A 19501-nucleotide genomic window follows, 5' to 3' on the forward strand; every position below is an offset into this window, starting at 1 on the left:
CTGGATTCTTTCAATTACAGGATTTCTTTTGGGGGAAGAGCCATGTCAATAAAACTGGGAAGTACCTTATAGCAGACTGTAAGGCAGTTATAAGGATCTTGTGGTCAGTTTCCCTTGCACTCAGTCCAACATGTGATCCACTATAATGCTGCTGTATGAAAAATGATGGTAAACTAGGAAAAACTGGGTAGAACAGGGTATTTTGGCACTTGTTACCATAAAAATCTTCATTTTCACTTAGTAACATCTGAAAATCAAAAAGTGACAAATTTTGGGTTTCACCTCTGTTGACTCTACCTCCCATCAAATTGCAGAACTGAGCTTGTGTAATCTTACACCTGAATTATCAAAGGTTAATGTGCTGTATGAATGCAGCCACAATGGCATGAAAGATAATATTTGACATGGCTATCACAAAAAATAAATAATGTATGTTACTATTTTCAACCCTCACTAATTTCTCTGTTCTGAGAACAGAATGTTTTTGTACGGGAACATTCTTTAGAAAATTCCATTAGCAACTGAACTCTAGCTAGCCATTTTCATGCTAAGAATACATCTGTTCAGGAAACAGGCATTATGGGAGTATCTTTTAAAACTTAACATTAGAAATCAGTTTCATCTTTGTACTATCTTGTAGTGGCTTTTTAGTATCTAGAATTGTTTTGCAGGTATTTCTACTACTTTAGATGTCAAATTTATCATATATTCAGTAAATGCAGAATACATTTTATTATACATTTCAGGTAATCCTCAATGTTAATTTCTTCTTTGACTCAAAAAATGCTTTCTTTTTTATTGTTTATTTTTGCAATTCTTGAATAATTTCCAACACCACAGTTGGTATTGGATACAGCATACTTGCTCAGTTCCTAGATGAGACAGGCTGCTGTTAAAAACAGAGACTAGGACCAGTGAAACAAATGGCAAACAATATTAGAGCCTTCCACATGACAATTTCCTCTCTTTGCTGTTGATTGCATGATGCCAACCCAATCCAAAGTCAATCCATTTCAAACTTCATAAATCTAAGTGTCTTTTTTTTTCTTTCCTTGCTACAGTTCTACATGGAAATTGGATTCCAGTAGCCTAACCTATGCTTATGAGTATTTGTTTTCTTTTTGGAAGAGTATCTTCCATTTCCCACCACCTCCATGTCCATTTCTATTGGCCTACCTCAGAAGAAACCCTGGACTGAAATTTCCAGTGTGAAGTCTTCAGTGGGCTTGTAACTTTGAATGACATACCCTGCCTGCAACCCTGCTCTGCATCATAGAGAGAAGTTGACTTCTCAATGTGTTTGCATTTGCCAACAGTTTAAAAAGTCAGTTTTCCCTTGCAACTATTCCATGTAAGCACATCAAGAAGAATGCTTTGCAGACTACTGGACAAATGCACACATAAATATATCAGGATTTATTTGAAGATGGAATGGCTGGGGATGAGGTAGTACTGCTAGCATTTTCTGTATAGGTTGCAATATTTATCTGAAGTAATGACAAAAGAAAGTCCAGTTTAATTTGGGTGCTCATTATATTGGTTTTCTTATGATCCTCATGAACTGTTTAGTTCTTAATGGGTAGAGTCACCATTCCAGAAAAAGTCAGTGAAGTTATGGGCATGTCTACATTGCCTAGTTGTGCCATTGCCAGAAAAGAAAGGGACCATTTTTTGAGAGCAGAAATGGACAATGTCAGTTATTACCTCTGTCCCATTGCAAATTTGATACCAAGCACATTTTCCTGATGCAGTCTTTTCCTCTAAAAAGTAGTTTTTTTCTCTTAGGTCCCCTTGATTGCTTTTTCTGCTTTAGTGGAGTGTTTTACTTCGATACAGGCTAACCTCAACAGTTCATTGGCTACTGTACTTCCAGAGGAAAAAAATGCTCCCTCAACTGAGGCAATAGTTGCTCTAATCTAAGAGCATCCTCAACTTTCACAATTAGTATTAAAATAGCACAGTGGCTAAGAGTGTTGCCTAGTATGTAGAAGGTTGTTGGTTTGAAACCCAGCAGAACCTTTTAATTACTGTATTCTTCAGCTAGCTATCCAGAATTCCTAACTAGTCAAGGGCTTTTTAAAAAAGAGTAAGTGCAATTTTCCACCATTTCATTATTTTTCTAGTTACCATGATTGGAGGAAAAAATGAAAAGGGGAACCCTGCAATTTTTTTTAAAGCCTCAGCTAGCTAGCTAAAGGAAAGAAAATAGTAATTAAAAATAAAATTTCTGCTGTGTCTCAAACCAGCAAGCCTGTATATTCCTTTTTATTACCAGTGTCAACAGAGCACAGGGGCAAAGCTTTTAGTCTCTGTGCTGTGTTGACACAGGTGATAAAAAGGAAGGTATAGAAGATATGAGAATGCAAAATAGTTGGCAAGAAAGATTTTTTTAAAAAAAGTTAAAGTTGGTTGTTATGCCTGCAAATATATGCATTTTGATATTTTGACTTACTATATATACACGTGAAAACATTTTACTTATGTGCATCTCTCTCTGTTTATATATATGAACATATAAAAATATGCCCAGGAAGGAAAGCTTTCCTGAAACAGAAGGTGGGATAACACAGCAGCCAGAGAATTGCCCATTAAGAGGATGTGACACCCTGCAGCTAGACAGAATGCCTTGCAAGTTTTTTTGGAGCCTTTCAGTCTTGACAAGTTTTTCTTGAGCCAGCTTAAACTTAAGTGTCCATGAGCACAGCACAGGAACAACTTAAATCATAAGTGCAAACTGCCCTAAGAGCAAAGGTGTATAATAATTATAGGTTCTTCTCATCTTCTCACAGAACTTACCTTTATAGTATAAGAGGATACAGAGTTGATTTCTGCATCCCTAGTATTTTTTTTTTCAGGACTTTTGCAACTTCAGAATTGCAAATTCTAATTTCCCAGTTATTATTATCCTGTTGCCAGGAACTGGGTTGTCTGCACCGTGAGGAACCCATGACTGATTATAACTCTAACAGCAAGAAACTCTGCATCCACCAGGTCTGCAAGCAGACCTCTGGAAGTGAACTATTTGAATGAACTAAGACCATATCTCTTTAATCTTATGTTTGATGGGTTATTTAATGCTGCAGTTCCAACTATGGAAGAACTTAAAATCAAAATATTTTACGTTTCATTGCAGTCTAGCCCCCTGTGACTAACATTAGCTAAGATTATATTCATGCAACATACTATACCACAAATTTAGCCAAACAAATGTTAACCTAGCATGTTTCGGCAACCCAGCCTGTGTGGTCAACTTGTAGTTCAAATTATCAAACTATTCCAGAAAACTGAGTTGAGTAATCCATGCCTAAATTAATCCCAAGCTAGTACATCACGCAAACAGTATCTGCCATATAATGCTAGTAGTATACAGAAGCTTTAATAAGCCACTCAATATGGAATATTTCACTACCTTTATAGCATAGTGCCCGTTTTTTCTTCCAGCAAGGCTCATCATTCCATTTTCCAGCTTCAACATTCCTCTTAATGTAAATCTCAACACAATCCTGGTTGGACAACCTGTTGTTAGGTTCCCGAAAAGCCCAGTTCTCTGCCTCTTGAGTCAGGGCCTTTTGGGTTCCTACCCAGGTCCAGGTGTTGTTTATTTTCCTGATCCCAATCCAGTAGTACTTTGAATGTTTTGGTAAGACTGCATTGAGATGGACAATTTCTTCTTTGTTCTGGATTGCTACCAGGTCAGTATACCAGGTCTGGCAAAATGTCCGTGCATCTTCCCAGTTTAGGTCTGACTTGGCTCCAAAGTGGTAAGTCCAGGCATCCACATGAGATAGGAGTCCTGCCAGAGCAACAAATGGCATCAGGAAAGAAGAAGCTTCAGTTAATACAACTGAATATTATTGCAAACAATAATGTACCAAGCCGTTTAAAGGCCACACGGCTCTCCTCACCCTGAAAAGGGAAGAGTGATCTGTGCCACCTGTTTAATAGACAGAGGCTCTCTGATCCTAATCATTGCCTGCATGACAGAAATTCAACAAGTACAACTTTTCTGAAATAATATAGAAGAATTGCTGTTAATATTTTCTGGCTATTAAAAGATCTTAAAGAAGGTAGGAATATATCATCTACAAAGGAGCTATCTCTGGCCATTTATTCAAATATCAACATGTCAGGCTTGTGTAATGTTTTAGTTTCATGCCTTGTCTTCATAACCTTCCTTGGACTGGAAAAAAATCCAGTTTTATGTAAGTGGGCAAGTCAAAATCTATAAAATCTATAATCAATGTTTATAAATGATATGTTATTCCAGTAAAGTAAAATTCCTGTCTTTTTTTATTATTAGAGAAAGAAGAGATCAGTTTCTCCCTGGAAAGCCCATTAAAAACCCCTCTGAATAAAATAAATACAGATTCTATTTTTTTATTATTCAATTTTTAATACTCCTATGAAACCACTGTCATGCATTGGACATTTAAAAAAAATCTTAAATATTATGTTTGATTTTTTTTTTTAACCAAAAGGTAACAGCTACGTCCTTGGAAACTTTTATATTTTTGAGATTTAAATATTATTTCATTCTTATCGAAACCACTTCGAACTCAGAAAATAGCATATAGGACTTTGCATTAAAGTCTTTCTTTTGATAACTACAAGAAAGAGGTCTTTGCTTTCTAAAAGATTACATGCTACAAAGAAAATGTCACAGTTGTGGCCATTCCAGGAAATTGTCCCTGACAATGAGAAGTAAAGTATCTGGCTTTAACACGATTTCCAGTGAAACACGCTAATTTGTTTCTGGAGTGGTGCCCACATCAGATTCAAGCCAGCCACAAATACATTTTGGTTTTTACAACTCCCAACCCAGAGTTGCTTAAAATAAAACTAAAAACTTATTTTCACTAAGTTTAAAGATTACTTACCCCAACTAATAATTGTAAGCAAAAAGTAGTCATTTGTCCATCTGTACCAGAACTGCCCACTAGCTAAAGCCTATGGATGAAAAATAAGAATGTACTATTCAGTCATGACCTTTAAATCCAAATAAATTAATGGAAGTCCAGAAAGCTTGCTTACTTGTTATTTATTACAATGGAGTCAAATCCTGATTGGTGGGCCTCTATGTTACTGCACACACCCACACGTACATGCACACGCACACACATTTACTGCTATTAATAACTCTTTATGGTCCCCAAATAGTGGCTCAAATCTATCACTCTCCCCATATACAAGAAAGGCGATAGGCAAAATCCCACTAATTACTGCCCAGTTTGTCAATAATTAGTAAATTTTATGCCAGATCTCTATACCATTGATTGGATCCATTCAGAGAATGTCTTAGCCTCTGAACACATAAGTTTTAGATCAAGATACTCTACCATAGATCAATGTCCAATTCCCTACGATTTAGTTGAAAAAAGTACTCTAGCGCTTCTAAAGGAACCTTTATTGATTTAAAGGTGGCCTTTCACTCAGTCCCTCATGACAGACTCTGCAAAAAATTAGCCAGAACATCCACTGATCATCAGTCTTCTCAGATTGATAAATTCATTATATCAAACCACTGTGATGCAGATTAGAGGCAATTTAATGGTGATTTAACCATCCCCTTTCCTATCCTCAGAAGAGTTAAAGAGGGCTATATTCTTGTCACTTTGTTGTTCAACTTCTATATAAATGACATCATAGGGGCCCTTACTAAACCTGAGTTTCACCCTCCAGTAGCTGCCCATTTCAGTTCTTTAGTATGCAGGGGATGTGGTTGTCTGTAAACCAAGTGGGCTATTGTAGATGCCTAGCTGATACAAAAGAATTGAAATGGACAGCTATTGGAGGGTGAATTTCCCTGGTGTTCTAGGGAATTTCTAAAACTAATTACTTAAGAACTAAGGGTTTAATTTTCTCTAGAAAGCCTTTTAAGTCCCCTATTATATTGGAAATTAATAAAATATCAATTGATCATGTTAAGGTCTTAAAGTATCTAGGTATTCACTTCTAATATTCTTCTTTTTGGAATAATCCATTGAGTGAGCTCTGTCAGATCTCAAAAAGTCATACTTAGTGTACCCCAACCAACTTCAAATGTCCTTACTCAGTTACAGCTTGGCTACATCTCTCCTGGGTCCTGCCTAAAACTCTGCTATCTCAGATTTTGGCTGAAACAAAGTTTGTGCAGTTCACTTTAGCCTACTGGGTAGGTCTTCCCATCCCTGAGGAGATGAAATGACCCCACTCTGGTATATTCATGCTCCTATACCATGCTCCTATATCACTTGGCCCAGATAAAGCCTTAATCTAATTTAAACAGAGGATTTGGGATTTAGACCTACAAAATGACAGGAACAAAATAACCCACCCTTATTATGGTATGATTGCAGGTTCATCCTGGACAATTCCTAGTTACCTTTATAACAACTTAAGTTATAGAGTCAAGTTCCAAAAAGGGAATTTTTTTTACTCTAGTTCAACTTGGTGCATTACCTATTATGGAGACTGTAGGCAAATATAAACTAGTCTCCCATACAATAACCGTATGCATGTTTGATCAGATATAGAGCTTGAGTCAGTAACACTTGTACTGTTACACTGCTCATTGTACCACCCATGGTGCCCGGCACTCATAAACCAGATTGTCAGAAATTTTACTGGTCTTTCTGATCAAGAAATTACAATTTTCCTTCAGCAAGATCTAACTTGAGCAACCACTATAAAGGTTTCTAGCAATATCTATGGCTTGCAGAAGTCTGCTGGTACCCTCTTTTCATTATTAATTTTTTAGGTTTGGTTTTTCTGTATTTTAAATTCTGTATTTGTGTTTCATTGGTCTGAAACCATAAATAAATAAATCAAAGTGTTTTCGGGCTAAATGGCTGTGGTCTAATTTTCTGATATTCTGATGTTTTGACAGCATCTGTGGCCAGCATCTTCAAAAACTAAGTGAACTGCTCAATAGTGTAATTCGGCTGTTTGATCTTTCATTCAAACTACTCTCTAATTGGATCATTTAATGGGAGTCAGAGAAAGATGATTCCTGATTAGTTCTTCATCCAGGTGAATTTTCATATGATCTAACGTGAGGAAATTTGAAAGGAAACTGATTCCTAGACTGTAGCTAGGTGTTTCTCCAGGTGAGGCTGCTGTAAATTTCCTTTGCTGGTGGTTAATTAAGGGCTGTTTGACATTGGTATAGCATATAGCCAGGATCCAGGCTTCGTTGACCTTTAGACTCTCTTCCTTTTGTTAGTTGTTAGAATGTTTGTGAATCTCAATGCTCTATGCAGTTGCATGTAATAATTTGATGTGGTTGCCAGCACTTGTGTATGTCTCTGAATTGGATCTTGTGTCCTTTATATAGCAGTGCATATTCTGATTTGTCAAGCTGTTCTAGGTGGCAATGCCTTTCATGTTCTTTTAATCGGGTATTCATACCATGTTTTGTGGATCCAAGATAAACCTGGCAAAAACTGCAGAGGATGCAATCAACTCCCAGTGATAAGAGTGGATCTCAACTATCCTTAGATGATCAAAGTAATTTATTGGACTTTCTTTGTTGGTTTGTAAAGGATTATTAAATTGTGCTTTTCCAATAATTTATTAATTCAATCTGTAACTTTCTCAATATAAAGGAGTATATTCCCAGTGGGGGTGGCTTGTCCTTAGATGTACAGTGGTACCTCGGGTCACGAACGCTTCTGTTCACGACCAATTCGGGTCACGAACAGCACCGTTTGCAAAATTTTGCTTCCGTTCGCGAACGCCGGTTCAGGTGACGAAAAGGATCCGCGGCCATTTTCCCTGCCGTGACACATGGCCGTGGCTTCCTGTAGGGAGGGGGACTCGCCCTCCAAGCAATAACCGCCTCCCCACCTGCCTTCCTGTCCTCCACACCAGAAGTCGCGTCGAGCAAGGTTAGCGTTCTCTCTCTTCGTACTGTATTTTGTTTCATATTTTTGTGGTTTAAAAAAAAAAATACATATGGTTCAGAACGGATTAACCATATTTACATTGAACCTTATGGGAAAATTTGATTCGGGTCGCGACCAATTCGGGTCGCGACCAGAGTCGTGGAACGAATTAAATTCGTGAACCGAGGTACCACTGTATATTCAATGTTATTTTTATTGTTGGAGCACACTGCTTGCCTGATTCCCCTGGCGGAGTATCCATTAGCCTGTACAGCGTTAGCAAGATGGCTCAACTCATCTCATAATCTGCCAGGCTCACAGATACATCTGGCATGGTCACTAAGAATTTTGATTAATTTTGTCTTTTGGCGGGGATGATGGTTGAAATATTTATGTAGATAGAGCGCTGTGTTCTTTGGCTTTTGGTATACTGTAAGCCCTACTTGTTGATTTTCTCTTCAACTGATCAGAACACCCAAAAATGCAAGTTGGCCATCTTTTTCCTCCTTCATCATAAACTGAATATTAGGGCGGGTGTTATTTATATGCTCTAGAAATGGTTATCCCCCACTAATTATTTAGATTACAAAACACAGTAATACCACAAAGTTATGAATTGGGTTCATAATGACCTGTGTAATCTGAACCTTAGAAGTGTAACTTTGATTTCTATGTATATCAAGAATACAATTAATTTCATAAAGAAACTTAATAAGCTCAACCTTGGACAAGGTGACAGATTGATTAGATTTGATGAGGTTTCCCTTTTCACCAAAGTACCATTTAAAGAGATGCAGTTATATATCAAAGAAATATTTCCTGAAGACATTATTAATCTGTTCCATCATTGCCTCACTATGAATGGGAGGGGGAACAATACTCAGCTGAAACAAAACTCCAAATCAGCAACTTAAGGAATCAAACTCTTTTGTCACAAATTTCCAGATATTTTTTTCTTATACCTCTCTTCCTAGAATGCCAACAATCCCCTACAAAATTATATAGTGAATACAGAACAGAAAAAGATGCTGGAGGCATCTGTCCAAAAGGAGTACTCTGTCCATGGTGGCCCACCAGATGCTTATGGGAAACCTACAGAAAGGACACTTTCCCACTCCTGTTCTCCTGCTACAACTCTTGAGAGTCGTTAGTTAGCTAAGGTGGGTCATACACATAACCTGGAACAATTCAGGGGAAGGTATACGACTGTTGCTTTCATTTTGTACATTTCAAGCTGGTCCATGGTCCGTCTAGTGTGATGTAATTGACTGACAGCGATGTTCCAGAGTTTCAGACAGGACTGAATCTAGGAGCCACTATGTGCAAAGCAGAGATTCTCTGGTTGAGCCATGGTCCCTGATTACAGTGGGGCTCGCACAGGAAATCTTTGCAATGATTTATGCTCTAAAATTATTATATACAGAATAATGACAAAAATGTTAGAGACTCCCTAGAATTGCGGGCAAAGATAAAAATTAAGCTATACATTTTAATTGGTATTAATGAAATCCAAATAGGTTTTTAAAGTTAAATCAGAGTTACAGCTAGTATAACATTTTCCAGTTGGATCAGATCATTCTCATCTGGTTATGCATGTCAACATACAGCTCATGTTGATTCCCATCCAACTGCATAACCTAGAGGCTCATGCCAGTAAACATCTGGCTAATGACAGTAGTACTTTGTGCCATTCAAGATAGTCACAGTTCAGCCTCATTTCTTCCCCCGTTCAGCTCCCCCCCCCGCTTCATATGCTTAGAATCACAGCTGCAAAGGTGACTGTATCTAGACAAAATGCTCTAATGTATTCTTCCAGTGAGAACAAGTACTTTTACACTGGATACACTGGGTTTTCCCAATTGCAGTGCTATTGCAGAGAGGAGCTTACACCATCCCATGACTGTTTAACCATAAGCCTTGGGCTATGTCACATATCTAGGAAGAAACAGCACCTACCATTTTCATGGATATTCTTTTGATTCCCTGTTACCTTTCCTTGTGTGGCTTCTTGTACCAGCACTTCCTCTTAAAGTGCCTAGAAGCTGATTGCATCCTTTTCCTATTGCCTTCTTCACTGGACCGCCCTGCCACAACCACATGCAGTTAACTCCTTGGCAGCTATTGGCCTGAACATTTAAGCCTTACTTTTCTCAGATTTGGGGATAACTCTAGCCACATTGTGGTATACTTTAAACTTTAAGGCTGCTACACAAATAATAGCCATAGTATGAAACTGAAAGCAGTAAGATTACCTTTTCAGGGGCTACACGTAAAGGTGCGTATTTATAAAGAAGTTGCTAAAATCCAGGAGAAGTCAGAAGTTGTGGTAGATCCATGGGTCAAAATGGGAACATTTCAGCAGAATCACCAATTTTAAGAAGCACTACTGTATGTGTTTTTCTGCCACCTTAATACTAAGTCCAGAGGTTGTCTGCTATGTTTACAATAGTCCAGTGCTGTGTGTTTTGCCAACTAATTAGTTTCATGAAAAAGCTACAACATCCTGCGCAAAAACATTAAAAACCAAAGGGAAGAGCAGCAATTGAAATCCAGCAGGCTTAACGGATTTGGAAAAAGGTGGGGGCTGGGGGCCTTTTTCAAAGTAATATTTTTATCAGGGCCCTTTTCCTTGCTGTTTCACACATCCCTAGAACTAAGTTAGTATGCTTGCTTATTTGTAAATGAATTTTGTTTTCCCCCACCCCCAGGACCCTTGCATTCTCCATTATTCCAGTGCTTAAACATCAGCTACATCAAGGCATAGAACCAATCCTTAATATGCTACTAATTTTAGGTCCAGACCTAAATTAAACCTCATTCTATAGCCACCCACAATTCCGTGCTGTTTAAGGATGATCGTGGACTTCTACAACTGCTGCATCAGAAAATATTTTGTTGAAAAAAAACATTAAGAGTGCAACAAAGTCACTTTGTTTTGGCTTGCTAGTCTTACTGGCTTGCATTTGCCACCTTGAAACTGTGCTTAATGTTCTCACTCTAAGATCTTTGTCTAAGTCAATACTATTTCACTAACCTTCCGTTCTATATTGTATTTGATTCCTATTTTTGTTACAGTCTACGTATCTGGGTTGCACACACCTGAATGACCCCTAGAGAACAGCAAAGACATAGAGAAAACTAACTCTTCACTACCATCTAGTTGTCACTGAGATTTTTGCAAATTAGATCTGATCACTTGTCCTTCTTTGCAAACTGTTGTGCTACTGCAATCCATAGGAAACAACTGTTGCCTTACCAATATACTGTACATTGCACACACACAAACACATACACACACACCACAAGATTAAAATGGAAACCAAAATCAAATACGGCGTAACCCAAAGACATTGCCAGAAAATTGCTCTGAGCCATATTGGTACAGCTTTGACAAATGATTTTACAACCTTTGTTTATGATTTTGTTAAGAGCTGAATAGATGACTTAGATAGGTCAACCTCTTCTCATTTTCCATTCTTCCTAATATGGTGGCAATCTCTTTTACTGTCTATGATTCCATCATGGGCTGATCTCAGGGGCTCTCCGCAGATGAAGAAGAGAACCAGGAGGAGGCACCAAAAGAATTTGGACCCTGCACTGTCACATTATACAAACCAGGAGGCAGACCTGCTGTCCCTGCCATTGACTCAGCAGGCTCTAACTGTACCATACCTGCCCTGGATCCAGCTGACTCTGTCCTACACCAACACCCATTTCACCCTGCCCTCAGGAAGACCTAAGAAGACCTAACGATCCAAAGACAAGAGATACAAGAGTGCTGGGCTAAGCTAAGAGACAACTTGGCAGGGCTACTCACAGGTAACTTGCTGAAGGAAGCCAGGCCTGAACAGGCCCAGCTGTGATTGGGTGGGAGAAGCTGCTGATATTTAGGGAGCAACCTGGGTTTCTTAAGCTTTGCTGGAATCGGAGTGCCCTGGGAAGGGTTTTGTGCCTTCCTGTCTCAGAACTCCCAGCTGCAAAGACCTCCCCTTGGAAATCGACTTGGATTGTCTGTGGACAGTCTCTCTTTTGACTATGTCTTTGGGTACTGTCTGCATGGTGGATCTGCTTATGTGGATGAAGCCTGGGCTGAATTCATGATTTCATGAAGGATTTACTACAAGTGTAAACCAAATAAGCACTGCTGTTTGTGAGGCCAAGAGCGAGACATTAATACAGATAGTCCTCGCTTAACAACCCTAATTGGGACTGGCAACTCTGTCACTAAGCAAAGCGGTCATTAAGCAAAACATCATGTGACTGCCTTGCTTGGCGACGGCAGTTCCGGTAGTCCTGGTTGCAGTTGTAAAGTGAATTACCCCTGCTTGTTAAGTGAGACATCACATGACCATGACTTGCAGCCTCCTGCTGGCTTCCCCATTAACTATGCTTGTCAGAAGCCAGCTGGGAAGGTTGAAAATGGTGATCATGTGACTGTGGGACACTGTGATCATCATAAATGCACAATAGTTGCCAAGCGCCCAAACTGCGATCACATGACTGCAGGGATGCTGCAATGGTCATAAGTGCAAGGACTGGTTGTAAATGACTTTTTTCAGCATTGTCATAACTTTAAACAGTCACTAAACAAATGATTGCTAAGTGAGGACTATATGTATATTAACCTTTGGGTTTGAGGGACATGCCTGAAACATTTTCACTCCCCTCCCTTCTTATCTGTCTGTCTGTCTGCCTATCATCTATCCATCCTCCATCCATCCATCCATCCATCCATCCATCCATCCATCCATCCATCCATCCATCCATCCAATATAAATGGCCCATCCAGTGCTCTCTGAAAGCCCCACTCCCAAGACGGCCACAGAAATTGCAGCTGGCTTTTTTAAGCTGTCCAAGATAATTAATAAACAATCGTACCTAGTGCAAAGGTACCTTTAGACAACATAGACTGATATTCTCAGAGGACCCCAACATTATAGGATTCTTTCAGTTCTACAACTCTTTAGTCTGAGAACTCTGTGAAACCCTTGAGTGATAGGTTCTTAAGGCCTGCTTAAGAACAACTGATAGCCTTGATGATCTTTCAGTTAATGCTGTGTTGAAATCAGCTGGGCAGTATCTAAAAAAGCCAGTATTTTTCCACAAATGTATAGTGATAGAGAGTGCTACTAGTGGTAGTGTTGCTTTTTATTATTCATCTTTCCCTGATTACTCACACTGCCCAATCTGAAGAAAGGAGTTTTTCCCTTAGGATGTAACTGAAATCTAAAACCCCTGGAAGCATCAGAGCCTCCAGTGGTACAATGAAAAATAAGACATATATACTCATCTCTTAACTAGCTGGTAAGAGCACTACCCTATAAATACTTGTCTGAAATTTTCTTCTTTCAGAAGATAATTCTAAAGCAAATTCACTTTTTTCAAATTACATGACAACTGGTAGAAGAAATGTTCTCCAGAAAAATTGGAGTTGACAAGGGACTGGTTACAACATTGATCAAGAAGACAGGGTTAGTTACTATGCATGTGTAGTAGAAAATGGATTTGTGCTGGAATGGAATCATTTTGCCCTCTGCAACAAATCCTCTGGAACAAGAGTTTTCCTTAGAAATCAAACAGTTTGCTGGATTGCTATGAATCTTTATCTTATGTTCAGCTGGTATGTCAGTCATCTTAGAACATAGCAGTGCCATACATTTCCAATTGCTCCTTACATGGAAACTGTCTGGAGTAAGTCCTAAAAATTATTATTGCTTCTGGAAATGGGGTGGGGATGGGGATACATGAGTAACAGAACAATGCTGGAACAACCAAAATCCAATGCAAAGAACTGTGGATCTAGTCCTCACTCTTCCCAATTAATTTTTTCCTCCCTTGAATTGCTTTAGCTCTGTAGGGAACTCTTTGATTCATCTGATTTTTCTCAGACACATTGCCAGTTAAATTAAAACAAAACAACAATTTCCGATATTTTCATCAGCTTGGAGTAGACAAAAGGAGGAAGTGACTTTTCAATCTACTTTCTAGAAGTATCTTTGGTAGTTTGAGATTAAACATAAAGGACATATAAGGAGGACAGAAATTCTCCACAAAGATTGTTTGGATTCAAAGCAAGAGCAAAAAAAAGTTGATGGAAGATAGAGAATGAAAATAAACAGTTATCAATGGTGGGGACATTCAAATGGACTTGGGAAGTATATACTGAGTTGTTTCCAGGGGCATATTATATGTGATGGGTAAACAAAATGTGATGCAAAAAATATAAAATATTTTTTAAAGCTCAAGATGGATATAGATGAAGGATACTGAGTCCTCCTTATCTCCTGGACTCTATCAGTTCAGGCACTTTTTCTCTCCCTTGTTCATTTTCTGTATCTGAGCAGGTTGGGATTACAGAGAAGCAAGGAAGGGATGTAGATGAAAGTAGAGAATCTCTTAATTGCATAAAAATTATGGCACCTAGGTATCTGCTTGACTACTGCCTCTGCAGGGAGGACCAACCCATCTGGTACAGGGACATGCTAAGAAGAACATGTCATGGAGAGGTAGAGCACACTGGGTTTTGAGCTTTGCTACTGTGTAAGGAACAATGTGCCCCTCAAGATTCCTGATTTCATCCTGGAACGCAGTAAAGAAAGACCAAACATTTTGTAGGGCCTTTGATGTCCAAAGTACAGTACCCACTTTCTGACACCAGGATGTGGCTTTATATTTGGGACAATTTATTGTTGTTTTATGAGTTTGTTAATGCTTGAAAACTGCCATGAGTTTGTCTAAGTTGGTAGTCTATAAATAAGGTAGGTAAGTGAATACATTTCTTTAGTCTTCATTACACTTTATTGCAGTAGATATGTACATATTTATTGTTATAAAACCTCAAAATCTACTTGATCAGAAGTAATAGCCAGGTAAGTATACAGCCCTGGGCAGCATTCAAATTATCCTTAAGTTTCTTTTAAAAAGAAGTATTAGTTACATGTAGTATAAACAAGGTTGAATGTGGGAAGAGCTTCTCATGAAAACCCTGGATGAGAGGAAATCGAAGGAAAAATGTATCTCTTAAATTGGTAATTTTGTGATATAAAACTGTTCCCTCCCAGTTCAGAAATCAGTCTGGCCTCTCAAAATGCTCTCAGCTTCTTGAGAAACAGACAAACACTCCAGTTCCAGACAATGGCCAGAGACTTGGAATGCCCTAGGAAGCATTTCTCTAAGATGGAAATTTCACATGCATGGTGCCATTATGGAAAGATCCTGATCGTATGTGAGTGGCAATCTTCTCTTTAGCACTGGAGAGCTGCTATCATGCATACAATTAGTCTCCACACTTCAACAAGCACAGGGCACGTAGATCAGCTGGAAATGATAGGAGTTGAAGTCAGCCTTATTCAAAGGGTACCAGATTGGTGAGACCTAGTGTATAGAGACATGCAAAACGGCTGCCATAAGCTGAAATTCAATATAAACTTTCCTGGGAGCAAGTCTCATTAAAGGGGGTTAAACTGGGTATTTCTAACTGAAGTGATGATTTGCAAGCATATTCTTGTGGTTTGACTTTTCACATGCCTCAAAATCAAGAGTTTAAGCTGCTTCTGGGTGTGATTCAAGTTGTTGGTTATGACCTACAAAGCACAGGGCCTGATTATTTGAGGGACCACTTTATCTCCCATGATTTCTGCCCATCTGGTAAAAGGTGACAGAATCCCCTCAATTAAACAGAGTCATCTTTCAGGACCCAAGAAGCACCCCTTCTCTGTTGCGACCTCTGTCCTCTGGAATGGGGTCCCCTCTGAGATCCTGACCTTGATGGCCTTGAGGTAGGGTGGGTGGAGCCCTTGTTAGATGTGTTTGACACCTGTTGCATATATTTTGGGCTTAGCTGTCAGATTTTCCAGCTTGTTTATTTCCTTTATTGTATTTTTATTTACCTTGTGCTTGTATCTTGTTTTTTTAGCCAGGCAGCACCAAAATCAAATCAATCAATTAATTAAACAAACAAACAAATAAATAAATAACTCCTCTGCTAAACATCGTTTTGTTTTTGCCTCTTGCCCAATTGCTAGATGGTTTGGGGAAGCTGCTTGCAACATCTCTTTTATGATTTTTTTATAATATATTTTTTACTGATAAACAACCTTGAAGAAAAGGATGTCGAATGCAGAGAGGCAATCCGAGCTTTGAAGCAGCTTTTACTCTGCTTCCAATATGCAATGCCCACTCAGTATCAGCTAATGTTTGTCTACTCAAAAATGTCTATAGACGGCCATTTAAACTATCGAGTATAAACACACACACACACAATTGTTTGGGGGGGGGGTTTAACAAGAGTTTCCAGGAAAAAAAATGAAATCTGGAATTGGCAGACAGGAAGTTTAAAAAATTGCATAAAAAAATGATTGCACAGGACAAAAGAAGGTGGCACCCGTCCATCTTAGAACTGTCAGTGCTATTTCACAATTTGGGGAAATGAACTTTTGCTCTTTTCTGTAAATTTAGTTCTAAATAAAACCCAACTGTTTCCCTTGCCTGCTCATTCTCTTTCTTTGTATGCCAAGAAACAAAGTTTCATCCCATTCTCACAATTCAGGCTGACCCCCAAAACCAAATGTGTGTGCACTGGCAGTTATACGCCTGTCGCATTATGCTGCAAGCTTTGTGCTGATAGGTTTTTCTTCAGATCCAAATGTTGAGTGACCCTGACAGGGGGCAGAGATTCTTATTGATCCAGATCAGATGGTTGGTCAGCTGAGATTCTTGGAGAACAAAGGCATGTTTGGACTGCGTACAAATGATTTTGAGTACATTTGTATTTTAGTGAAATAAATGAACATGCACGAGTGCTTTTTGTTAAAAAGTTGGGAGAACTGATACATTTGTTTGCCCTGGGAAATCCAATGTATTTCTTAATTAACAACTGAATGTTCATTAAGTCCATTTTAAGGCAAATGGAAACTACATTTGAAACCACGGAATCCTTTGGAGAGCTGGAACTGAAACTGATGGCCAGCTATATAAGAAGTATTTCACATCAGATCTGTGCATTTTGCTATGCCCTTGTCCTTGTTCTGAGAAAGAGCATGGCTCCAGCCAGTTACTTCCTGGAAGTTTATTCAGCATAGATAGATTCAGTAATCTATTCTTTCAAACTTCTGGAAGATGGTCAAAACTGTGCCACCACAACCAACACAGGCTATGAAAAAGATGGCATCTCCATAGCACACAAACCAAGTAAAGCCCTCCAAAATATCTTAAGTAAACCAAAAGACCCAGTAGCACAAGAAGAAAAAACAGGACATCTACAACATACAGTGTAAGGACTGCAACAAACACTACATAGGACAGACAGGCAGAATGCTGGCAGAGCGCATCCATGAACACCAACTAGCAGTCAGAAGACATGATGAAACTCCTTAATCTCACAACACATGGACAGACTTAACCATAGTTTTAACTGGGAAACTGTCAGCATTTTAGACCAAGCTAAATCCAAAAATGCAAGGGAATTCTTGGAAGCTTGGTATTCAGACAAGGCAGCAATCAACAGACACATAGAGATAAACAGCATCTACACACTATTCAAAAGAGACAACAGAAAAGAAAACAAAAGACCAGAACATTTTACTGGGCACATCACTTCCATCCATCAAACTGTTTCCTTCATGGTGCAGCATAGAGAAGGTGTCCTGCTTTCCGTCCTGCTGTTTCATACATAAAAAGGTTAAGGTCAGAATAACCAAAGGCCACTTTGGGAATCTCTCTCTCTCTCTCTTTTAATTTATATTTATTAAAAAAAATTCCTACAGTAAAAGTTAAAGAAAAGAAAAGAAAAGAAAAGAAAAGGAGAAAAAAACTGAAGTTAAGAAATATAATGAATTCCAACCTTCATTTCAGCAGATTGTTACAATTTTATAGCCTCTTCTCCCTCTTAGATATTATATAAGTCCCTTCAGCCCCTCATATGATCTACATCTTTCTTAATCTTCAAACCTGTAAATCATCATGTCATTTCACCATTTTGCGACTCTCCATGCTAATTATTTAGTTTTGCAGTGGTTCCAGAAAGTTCTGTGCCTTTTGATATAGTAAGCTACATAGATAATGTAAATTGTTGCTTGGTGTTCATGTTTCTTTCTCTCCCTGATTTTGTCTGACTTTTGTCCCATTTTGCCAGTTAACTGTTTGGATGTCTGCTGGTATTTAATAAATAAGCATTAAGCTATATTTTTGCTAGCTGAAGTGAGAGGCACCTGCTCTGATCTCAACATAGAGATTGACTGAGGGTATGCACACTCTCAAGCGACGAGAAATTACACAGCTAGAAATCACACACAGCAATTTTTCAACCAATTTTGCCACAAACTAGGTGATTTTAGGATTTCTATCAGATATAAGGTAGCTTATGTAAAAGTATGATGGGAAAACTCTTTCATGAATGGCTGCAGCAGCCATAGTCTCAAATGATAATAAAAGACACATTTTAAAAATCACGCTCCAAGGATTCAGTCATATGTGACATGATCCACATGGGCATTGCCTCTGCAATACTAGAATTCTTTTGGAATCTGCTCTCCAAGGGGGCTGAAGGGAGCCCTAATAAAGGCCCATCTACAACAGAACTAAGTAAGATAATACAAATATAGGGCAGGTGTGAGTCTCTGCATTTCCCCCAAGAGCCAAGATATCTTTGTGATATGGCTCAGCTCATTTTGCAGTTCTGTATTTCCAATCTGTCATCTAATTCCTTGGCCTTATCCAAACCCCAAATTAGCAGAAACTCAGTGGGCAGACCAATTAAGCACGTTTTACATATTCTGTACATCAGTCCTGTACACCTAAAATTATCCCTGATGTTTAGAAAGATTAGCCCAGACATAACCAGATTCCTCTTTAGCCATATAAATAAAATTGATTGCCTAATCCTAGCTTCCTCCCTAGGGAATCCTTCCACCACTCAGAGCTGCCCTGAGCATACATCTGTATCAGGAACAAAGATCTCAGAAACTCAGACTGCACTTTTTCATAGGCTGCAAAGCAGGAACAGGTCCCAGCTATGTCCCGTAGAATAGTTGCTTGCTTGCTTATGTGCCATCAAGTCATTTTCGACTCCTAGCAACCACATAGATAGAGTTACCTGGAATGTCAAATGATTTTGAATATATTTGCTCCATTTTCTGTTTTCAATTTTGCTTTTTTTTGCTTATCATTTTGTGGGTTTTGACATTGGAAAGTATGTAAATTGTTTTAAAGGGTTGAATTGAAACGTGCTTGAGGTTTCAGGACAACTCAGAAATTCCAAGGCAGCTCAGAAATAATGTGATATATCAGTTTTTCACCCAAAAGAAGTTCTTTCAGTTTCAAAATCCAGCTGCAAGGGTGGAAGAATTAAGAAATGCCTGTGAGAGGGACATTGGCAAGGGAGACTGGTGGTCAAGGAAAGAGAAAAGCAGTTCTTCCTATGTGTGGCTTCTTCTCAGAAAACATTGCCTGCACATCTGTGTCATAAGGAGAAACTCAGGCCAAAAACATCTCACATGGTCCTCCAGTAAAGAGCAGGAGAACAAAGCAACACCTTTTTGAACAGTGCTGAAAAGTTTGGTATAACGTGGTCTACTTGGTTCTTGTAGTTTTAGTTCTTAAAAGCCCTTCTAACAACTTTTCTTTGTTATAAAGGAACAAAG

The 19501-nt window shown here is 38.7% G+C and overlaps 1 protein-coding gene across 1 annotated transcript in view; it reads right to left on the reverse strand.

Moving 5' to 3' along the window:
- The window catches only part of SELP (selectin P), a 30813-nt gene extending 20909 nt beyond the window's left edge, over nucleotides 1-9904 (reverse strand). Inside the window, exons 1-3 of the mRNA XM_025173147.2 lie at nucleotides 9819-9904; nucleotides 4878-4947; nucleotides 3410-3793 (exon numbers count right to left, since the gene is read on the reverse strand). Coding sequence (XP_025028915.1) covers nucleotides 3410-3793; nucleotides 4878-4947; nucleotides 9819-9827 — 463 coding nt within the window. The 5' untranslated portion in view covers nucleotides 9828-9904. The remainder of the gene's footprint in view (nucleotides 1-3409; nucleotides 3794-4877; nucleotides 4948-9818) is intronic.
- Nucleotides 9905-19501: the final 9597 nt, after the last annotated feature.

This window comes from Python bivittatus, unplaced genomic scaffold, assembly GCF_059951505.1.
Source record: "Python bivittatus isolate LINGU-HERP-01145 unplaced genomic scaffold, Pbiv_v1 ctg000700_np1212, whole genome shotgun sequence".
Classification (NCBI taxonomy): Eukaryota; Metazoa; Chordata; class Lepidosauria; order Squamata; family Pythonidae; genus Python; species Python bivittatus.